The 9,695-nt window shown below is 41.8% G+C and overlaps 1 protein-coding gene across 1 annotated transcript; it reads left to right on the top strand.

Moving 5' to 3' along the window:
* The first annotated feature begins 7,546 nt into the window (after positions 1-7,546).
* On the top strand, positions 7,547-9,090 carry foxd3 (forkhead box D3). Its single transcript, XM_022738127.1, has one exon. It carries the CDS (start codon positions 7,557-7,559, stop codon positions 8,751-8,753), a length of 1,197 nt encoding a protein of 398 aa, XP_022593848.1. The 5' UTR covers positions 7,547-7,556; the 3' UTR covers positions 8,754-9,090.
* The last annotated feature ends 605 nt before the right edge of the window (positions 9,091-9,695 follow it).

Below are 9,695 nucleotides of genomic sequence, written 5' to 3'. Positions count from 1 at the left end.
CAAATAGTGATTTGTAACTTTAAAATGAGGTGGAGTACACTAGCAGAACAGCGCGCAACTATACCATATTTTTCTTTGTATAAATAACTAAAAAAAAAAAAAAACAACCCCTTGTTTTGTATGGTTTTCCTCCAGCTACTGGGTGAAGTTAACTCATTATTGTGTTGGTGCTATCTTCATCTTAAAAAGGGGCCGTTTTTTTCTCCAGTGACTTTAGTGTGTAACAGAATTGAAACTAAGAGGTCAGTCAAGACAGTCTGTTTTTGTGTAGTTTAAAATATGTAAAAATTATTTTTTTTAAAAATGGTTATTTAGTAAACAACCATGGATTTGCTATGACCAAAATACACAGTTATATATTCCTTGGCATAATAAAAATGCACTTCATTGTCTGCCACAGTAAATTGTAACACCTGATTTGAATCATTGGGTCTATTCAGTCCACTTAACCTCGGAGTAATTGACAATTTAAAGGTGCAGTCCTTAATTTCAAGAGACAGCACAACGACTTTGATTAGGATGTGGGATATGCACTTCCCGGCTGGAATAACACACAAGGACACTTTTTATAAAGCAAATAAGGGACGGACAGTGCCAGCTGTACATTAGAGGAGAAAAATTATGGTTTTAAGATGAATTAAATCATTTGCCTTAAGGTAACACCGCAGGCCTACAGCACTACCAGTTATATTAATGTGATACACTTCAGGATGTATTAAAATAAAGACTCCTCTTACCATCGCACACACATTTTTTTAAACATAAACATAGGCCTACATTTCAGTCAATCATAAAATCAAAACATCATTACACTTATAGTCTAAAGCTTTTTTTCACACCATGATCATCATCATCTTCTTCCTCTTCTGCAATTCTTATAATTGGGTTCGAGGAGAGGTAAAGTGTCTCTGTGAAGAACCTGACAGATTATGTGAAGGAATATTATTATGGGCAGGGCAGGCGCGATGTAGGAGGTAATTTACTGTGATGTTACATATATGTATGCATCAATAGGCAGGAGGATATTGAGTTCAGGGGTCGTAGTGAATGAGAGTTCTCTTTTTGATGTTGATTAGAAGAAATGCTGCGGCTTCACGCACAAACGTAAGAGAGTGGCGCACGGGGACACACATCATGATTTTTTATAGCATTTTTGTGTGAGGATTTCTTTATTGTTTCAACATCTCGGTTTGTTTTTGTACGTAAATGGTCGTTTTTCTGTTGGATAGAGCGTCGGTTCAATGATAAATATGTGTCACTGTTTCCTGATTTACCTCCAAACAAACCAAAAATCAATTTCATCTCTGAAGACAAGTGATAATAACGTGTAACTAGAAATTTATTATTTATGCTTCAGTTATATTGACTTAGAAATTGATTATTTAAGCACACAATACACAATAAGCCTGCGTTATTTTACATGGACCTTTGTTTCATTTTTGCTGCCCTTCTTTTATTATACTCCAGCGACCACGACTATTCGACACCCTTGGCTGTATTAGCACATTGTTTACTATCGTTTTATGCAGGACAATTATTTGGTGCAAAGGCAGACTGCATGTGTTTTGACACCGTGTTAAATGACCGCTATAGGGCCAATTTGCACCGTTTACAGCCTGAATCGCTGCGGTGATATACTGACGTGCAACTTTCCAGCCTTAATCTCAATAACAAAAAAGAGCCTGCAAACTGGGTGACATTGCACGTACTTAACAAGTACACATTGGCATGGTAATCCGGCTGCATTTAGCGGAAGGTGTCACTTTCCCACCAGCACCCGCGAGTTTCATGCAGCCTCCCCCGGGGGCTTCCCACTGACGGACGGCCGGGGGAGAGGAGGGATGGACGGGCGGAGAGGCCGAGTGGAGACGCTGCAGTGTGTTTGCAGAGGTTTGCAGAACGGGACACATCAAATCATGATCTTTAATACAAATCCAGATAAATAAATACATGAGCAGGAAGAACTATTTCCCCGTTGCCCTACAGGTGATTTAACTCTACGCTCAAATGAGATGAAAACGAATGATGTCCAAAAATAATAGTTTTATAATGAAATATGCCAATGAAAGAGACGTTTTTGTAGAATCAGTTAGTGTACAGCCTATAGCTATTTGTTATTGGACTAACGGACAGTGATTTTTCACAATAGACATTTTGTCAATATTTTACACTGAAAAACGACATTTTTAAATTGTTTGCAAACGAACTGTAACCTGTTTTTATTATTTTTACATCAAAGATAGATGGGATAATTTGAGTTATATATATATATATATATATATCACCTTACACGAAAAAAAATTCAGACAAATCCAGCTGTTCTGCTTATAGACAGCCCTCCATCTCATCCAATAATTCTTAGTTGCAAATATGAATTTCTGAAAAGATAAGGCAAACTCCTTGGGCAAAACACAACCTCCAAGTCAAATCCAGGAAGAGGCCGAAGACCGACTTGAAGGAAATGTATCCTGTTAATCCACCAACTCTGATGTCCATTTATTCTGCAAACTCAAAAACGTTGCCTGTAATTGAGGAAACGATCATAAAATGAAAATACTGGTGACTAAGAGGATTGGTAAACTTGCGAATCAATGGGATTTAAACACGTTATTATCATATAAATTCAGTCTATCATAATATAATTTATCCCAGCCTCACAATCTGGCGGAAGTGTAAGGAGAAGCTGCAGGGAGTAAAGCTGTGAGCTGAGACTCTGCTGGAACTGTGCAGCCTGATCTGCTGGATTGTGTCTTCATACAGACGAGTCAAACGGATGGGACGTCCGACAAAAACAAACACACAAACGCGCACGCGCACACGCGCGCACACACACACACACACACACACACACACACACACACACACACACACACACACACACAGACACACACACACACACACACACACACACACACACACACACAGACGACGTACACACAGCAGACACACGTGGATCCGTGTCTTCTATTTCGGGCCCTTTGTGCTTTGTTGTGGCGGAGAGATGAGGCTCGGGCTGATCCTGCAGGAGGGAGGAGGTTAAAAATGAGCTCCATCATATTGTTTGACAGAAACTCGCAGGTTGATAGAGTGGATTCTTTGAGAAGGGCTGAAAATGGTGATTTCCAAAAAGAAGAGAGTGGGGAAAAAAAAAACAGCTGAGGGCTCACATGCCTGCCTTTCAGGTCACTGCAGCTTTCACGTTGTCCACCGTGAAAAATCCAGAAGTAGAATATAGATTTCAATATTTTTTTGTTTTTGTGGAACATAACTGTGGTTGTGCGAGATTTTATTTATTTATTTATTTTTATCTTGTTTTTATTAAACCTGACAAGCTGAAGATTTTGGCTGCTGGTGTAAAATAATTAACATAATGGTCGTAATTACAGGCGCGCTAACAACGCCATTAATTGATCATATCGTTTTAGTAGCTGCTGCCCCCAACTGCTGCTTCATCTAATGAATGAAATGAGTTGCCTTTCAAAAATCTGCTTCCACAAACAGCTGATCCTGACGCAAGAATGCGAGTCAAGTGAGGTACAGTACTTTGACTTTTTATCATACGAGCAGACATGAGTCTCATATCGGTGTAATGCGTTTTAATGGACTCGTTCACAATGCAGCAAAAACGAATATTGTCAACTTAATGAAGTTTTTTTTTTTTAAATAATGAATCAATAATCTATACATGGAGCCTATTTCTAATGAGAAATCCTCTAAAAGGCCGCGTGAGAAAGGCGAATAAACATGTGCCACATATTTTCAAACACGTTTTTAAAAAATCAAAAGATTAAAAATGTGAAAAGGGCGAGGATAAAGATTGCCAAAATATCAGGGATTCAGCCTAAACGACATTTCACTGGGTATTAAAACATCTTTGCTCCAAACAATGAAACCTGTTTCTGCTCCTCTGACTGCTCTTTTTTCTTTCTGCCATTGTGTGTGAGCATCATCAGGCACGCACCTTGCCCATAAAGCTCCACATACTTTCCCACTGACCTTTACCTCTTACACAGACACAAACTGATTTATTTATTTTTCCTATTTGGTCTTATGACCTTCGAAAAAACGTGAAAACGTGCACTTCTACGTTTTTTTTTAAATAAATAATATAGTGAAATAATTATCACTAAACCTATATTTTAATTTTGGAGTAGAAACACCAGGAAAGTCACTGATTTGCAATGTCACACTGAGGGAGCACATTACTACCTTCTGAATTAACTATATTTTGCATCTCTGTCACTTTTGACACCCACCCTGCTGGAAGGCCCCTGAGCAAGCACCCACACCCTGCCATCTTCTGCAGGTGACCCTGACCTCTGACCCCAGAGAGACAGAGGGGCACACAGGGGATGAAAGAGAGAAAGGAAACCTCCCTCTCAGGAATCACCGGAGCTTCACATTATTATGATCACAATTATTTGTTGGGTGACCTTGCCGGTAGTTTGCAGGGATCACATGTGGTGACTGTTTCCTCTCCATCACCTGTGCGGCTGCTGCTGCCGCTCCACCGATGTCTCTTCAGATCTGCCCCCCCCCCCAAAACCACCACCACCCCTTCAACCCACCCCACCCCTAATGGTTTCATGCCGGAGCGAGTTGGCTTATTATACTAAAAGGTTTTGTCGCGCTAAGCCGTGCATGTGTGCTTAAAACGTACATTTCATTAACAAACTGCGGAGGTATAAAAGCGGATTTATGAGGCTTCAAAAGATCACAGGAAGGACGGGTTTGAAACCCCCTCTCGGTGCTGTTGCAGTCAGGTTATATCAGCAGTTACGCCGCCTTTCACACAACACTGCAACTCTGGGATTTTTTAAAAGGAGGCTGGCTGCACCTGTCACACACACACACACACACACACACACACACACACACACACACACACACACACACACAGGGAGAGAGAGGCTGGTTGAGACAGTGGCTCGATGACCTCCTGATTCCTTCACAATCCATAAAGATAAGAAAGGTGGAGAATACAAACCAAACATGTGTCATAAAGCTCCTTTATTTTGCTGGTGGAAAACATTTCTTGCAGTATTTTGAAGATTTGGTTTGGGTCATGACTAAAAACCTTTCTGTTGTGAGAGAAAACCCCGCCTTTAACAAAAAGCTGATAATATCAGAAAGATTTTTGAAGAAATGCGAGAAATGTGTCAAATCAGCAGAGCAAAGGATAACAAATATCATCTGATCTGTTTTCGATTAAAAACGAAACATCCCAAACAAACAACCTTTTTTTTTTTTAAAGAAGGTCATTTTCTAATTTTTGGCCTGAGAAAACAAGAGAGCGAAGAGAAACGCGCTTTCTCAAGTACAGATGCGCCCTGCGGATAAGTAGGATAAAAGTTGATGTGGACTCTGGTTTCATCTGCTAAGTAGTCCGTATTGACGGAGCTCCAGATCACACAGGTCACCGAGAGATTAACACGCGGCGAGTCTAATCGGAAGCCATGTTTCCCTCCTTTGACCCGCACGCGCATTATTAATGATAGCGTTTGATTAATCCGACTTTTATCCCGAGAGCAGAGACGTCGGAGGTGGCGCAGGAGCAGCATCACCTCTGCGCGCTGCTAAAGACAAATTAAAGGATCACACTGACACCGCAAACTGACTGTGAGATACAAAAATAACACTGATGCGCTTTTTTACAGTCCATGAAAATGTGCTTTTTCTTCAGATGCCTTCAAATTGTATCATGTGAATTAAGGAGGCTAATTAAATGTAATTATCTAGGTAATTAATGGGATGCAAATTGTTTTTTGTGATAATAACAACAATAATAATAATAATAATTATAAAAACAGTAGGCCTAATAGGCTAATAATAACACTAAATTAAAATATATTCTGTCCTATACTGTGTTTTTAATTGAGACAAAGGAAGAGAAATAATCATCAAATGCGTAATATCTCCATTTGTAATTTATATTTATATTTTCATTTATTCAAATAAAGCTTTTGACACCAAAACTCGACCGGTGTTGATTATAGATATTTTCATTAACCTCCTAAAAAGACCTCCGACAAAAATCAATTGTAGGTTGAAATCGCTTGTGGCACATCGGAAATCTTATTATTTCTATTAACTACGCATTTTCCTTCAAAAGACAGTGATAGCAGATGGTGGCTTTGAACGTTGGCTGAAATTCAAAAGCCTGCTCTTTCACTGAGTCCTCTTAAATTTTCTCACACGGCGCAGGAAACCCTCTGTATTGGATGTGACATCCTCTCCCTGAGCCCAGCCTACACCGCTCACCTTCATGCTTGTGAATAAACGCTCTCTTTGCATTCACCCGCTGCCCGCATTTCCTACTTTTTTCAAATGTAAAAACATGCAATGATTGGGGTCGTTAGCACCTCATCCAAACTCTTAAGGAAATTCTTTATTCTCTCCATTCATTGTCGCCAGTGCTGCTGTTGTTGCTGCTGCTGTTGCTGCTCAATATTCTTCCCACCTTCGGCTAATCCTGCGGGAATAAATAGACTTGAATTCATGGTTTGCATTCGCAGCTTGGATTTACACAACGGTCTGTAAAGCTGGAAATATCAAGGCATGCATTTCAGCTCCAAATAAACAAAGTATAAATGTTTAATCCTCACGCACTGACAAAATCTCCAGTGCGCAGAGTGACATTCAGGGAAGCTGGTTTCTATTAAATTGCAGAAAAATCCACACATGCATAGTTTCACAATTATAAAGAAAAGTCAACACACAGGCCAAAACAACTTAAAGGAAGATTCCGTTAACTTAGCTGTCGTTGTTCTCGTTCTGCAGCTTTCAACAGAGTTTGTATTAGCAAAGTTAAAGGTTTGGATTGTTTTTACGCAGCCACGTTAATGCGCATCAGATCTTTCAATCATGCGGGCCAATTTTCTCTCCCCCTCCTCCTCCTCCCTCTGCCACCGTTAAATGGTCTATGACGGACGAACACAGAAATCAGCGGAAAGCAGCATTGCCGATGTCCCATTGTTGACAAATCCATGAAACAACTCCAGTTTGCATGGTTTAACAGAGAGGAGAGGAGGGAGGAGAGGAGAGGAGAGGGGGCGTCTGTCGTCACCAAACCACGTGTCCTGCACTGATAGTATATCTTATACTGGGAAAAGTAATCTATCAGACAGCCCTTTTTAAAGCTCCGGCCTTTAAAAGCGGCATGTGTCATCTCGACTTGGTTCTCCGAATATCGCTCCTATAGGAAATATACGCACCGAGAAGGGACGTCGGAGCGCAGAAGTCGCAACATCTCCAAACAACTCCGAGGCAAGACGCGCTGCTCTACACAGGCCTGCTCACTTACCGAGTGGAGAAATATTTGTAGAAGTTGAAGTTTCTCTTTGGCTTGACTGGCTGGCTGCCGGCTCAACCACATTTAGATTTTGGGAGACATCCGATCTCTTGACAGGAGCGACCAGAAGTCCAACAGAGTCGCTGTGTGTGCGCTCTGACCGCGCTGGTCTCATCTACACATCACACCCGGCTGCTCGGTTGTTTTGGCCCCGGAAGACTTTGTTTTAAAAAAAAAAAAAAAAAAAGTGTAAGTAAACCGTGAGATGACCCTGTCTGGAGGCAGCGAAAGAGCCAGCGACATGTCCGGCCAAACTGTGCTCACAGCGGAGGACGTGGATATCGACGTGGTCGGCGAGGGAGACGAGGAGGGCATGGAGAGGGTGGACAGCGACTGCGACAGCCCGGGGGGAGGCATCCTGCACGACCTCCGAGGAGAAGCAGGGGACGAGGAGGTGGAAGATGAGATCGAAGTGGAGAAGGAGGAGATGAGGTCGGGTGGAGGGAGTCCGTGCTGCGAGAGCTCCGGGGAGGGAGAGACTGGCACCGGTAAAGGAGAGGGTCACGACGGGAGCGCAGCGCCGGGAGGTGCGATCCAGAAGCCCAAAAGCAGCTTGGTAAAGCCGCCCTATTCCTACATCGCCCTCATCACCATGGCCATCCTCCAGAGCCCACAGAAAAAACTCACCCTCAGCGGGATCTGTGAGTTCATCAGCAATCGTTTCCCGTATTACCGGGAGAAGTTCCCGGCATGGCAAAACTCCATCCGCCACAACTTGTCCCTCAACGACTGCTTCGTGAAAATCCCGCGGGAACCTGGTAACCCAGGCAAGGGCAACTACTGGACTCTGGACCCAGCTTCAGAGGACATGTTCGACAACGGCAGCTTCCTCAGGAGGAGGAAAAGGTTCAAGAGAGTTCAGCCGGACGTGCTGAGGGACCAGACTGCGCTCATGATGCAAAGTTTCGGTGCGTACAGCCTTGGGGGGCCCTACGGGAGGCACTACGGGATCCACCCGGCTGCATACTCCCATCCGGCGGCTTTGCAGTACCCCTATATTCCCCCTGTAGGTCCCATGCTGCCCCCGGGCGTCCCTCTCCTGCCCTCGGCGGAGCTGAACAGAAAAGCGTTCAACTCCCAGCTGAGCCCGAGCCTTCAACTTCAGCTCAACAGTCTGAGCACGGCGTCCATGATCAAATCAGAGCCGTCCAACAGACCGTCTTTCAGTATAGAGAACATCATCGGGGTCTCCAGCGCCTCCTCGTCCTCGCCGGGCGCCGCTCAGGCTTTCCTGCGGCCTCCGGTGACGGTTCAGTCGGCCCTGCTGAGCGCGCAGTCCCTCTCTCTGACCCGGACCTCAGCCGCTATCGCTCCCATCCTCAGTGTACCGTCAAATATTATTTCTGGACATGTTTTACCCTCAGCGACGGCGGCGGCAGTGTCCAAATGGCCTTCACAGTGACTTAAAAACTAGAAAAAATAAACTCTTATTTTTATATAGAGACATTATTACTGGTGGAAGTGTGAAGAGCACAAATCAATAGGCAGCACTGGACTCTGTAGCCATGTAAAGACTGTTGAAACACTGAGAAAAAGAGAAAAAGGAGATATTTCTGTACAGGTAATATTTGTAAATATTTGTAAAAAAGAATGATTTTACCTGTTTGACTTCTACCTGTCTTTTTTTTCTTTTGTTCTTGTTTGAGATCTGTGATAATTATTTTACATTTTCTTTTTGTACTGGAAGCTCAATGGACCCATTTTTGGCTTCCTTTTCATACAAGACACAAAAAGCTCTGAAAAAAATAGACTGTTTATAATAAAAAAAAAATCAAATATATGTAATTCTATGTAGCTATATTGTGTTGTAAACTGAATTTATTTGTAAATAAATCCAAGAAAGAATTCAAATCAAATTTTCATTATTAACATTTTAAAATTGTTTGGTAGATTTAATGAGTGTTCTTGTTATATGAAATTTCTCACTGCAGGTAGACTATTAAAAATCAAAGATAAGGAAATGTATTAATTTTGACAACCAAATATAAAAATGGCATACAGTAGTATTTATGAGGCCACATAAATTCAAAGTTGTCTTATCTTGTGAATATAATGTGCTTACATTTACTTAATAATTTCCAGGCTCAAAACAGATTTATAGCCTTTATTGTCCAAATTTCACGATGTTAAAAATAATCTATATTTTTGAAAATTCATTTTCATGTTTAATATTATTCTACTTATATGTGTCAAGTAACACAGGGAAATTAAATTGTATTGTTGCGGCAACAGCTAAAGTCAACCATACCTATTACCTCTTTTCAGTAGCCTATTAGACTTTTTAAAAACCTGGATTGCAACTTTAAAGGAATATTTTTGGATTTACTCTGTAAATTAAATGACA

Source organism: Seriola dumerili, unplaced genomic scaffold, assembly GCF_002260705.1.
Source record: "Seriola dumerili isolate Sdu_G_001 unplaced genomic scaffold, Sdu_1.0 BDQW01000002.1, whole genome shotgun sequence".
NCBI lineage: Eukaryota > Metazoa > Chordata > Actinopteri > Carangiformes > Carangidae > Seriola > Seriola dumerili.
This window is presented reverse-complemented; position numbering and strand designations above follow the sequence as displayed.

Bases quoted from the DNA above. Each gene is read 5' to 3' on its own strand.
- foxd3 (XM_022738127.1), top strand. From the start codon at position 7,557: ATGACCCTGTCTGGAGGCAGCGAAAGAGCCAGCGACATGTCCGGCCAA.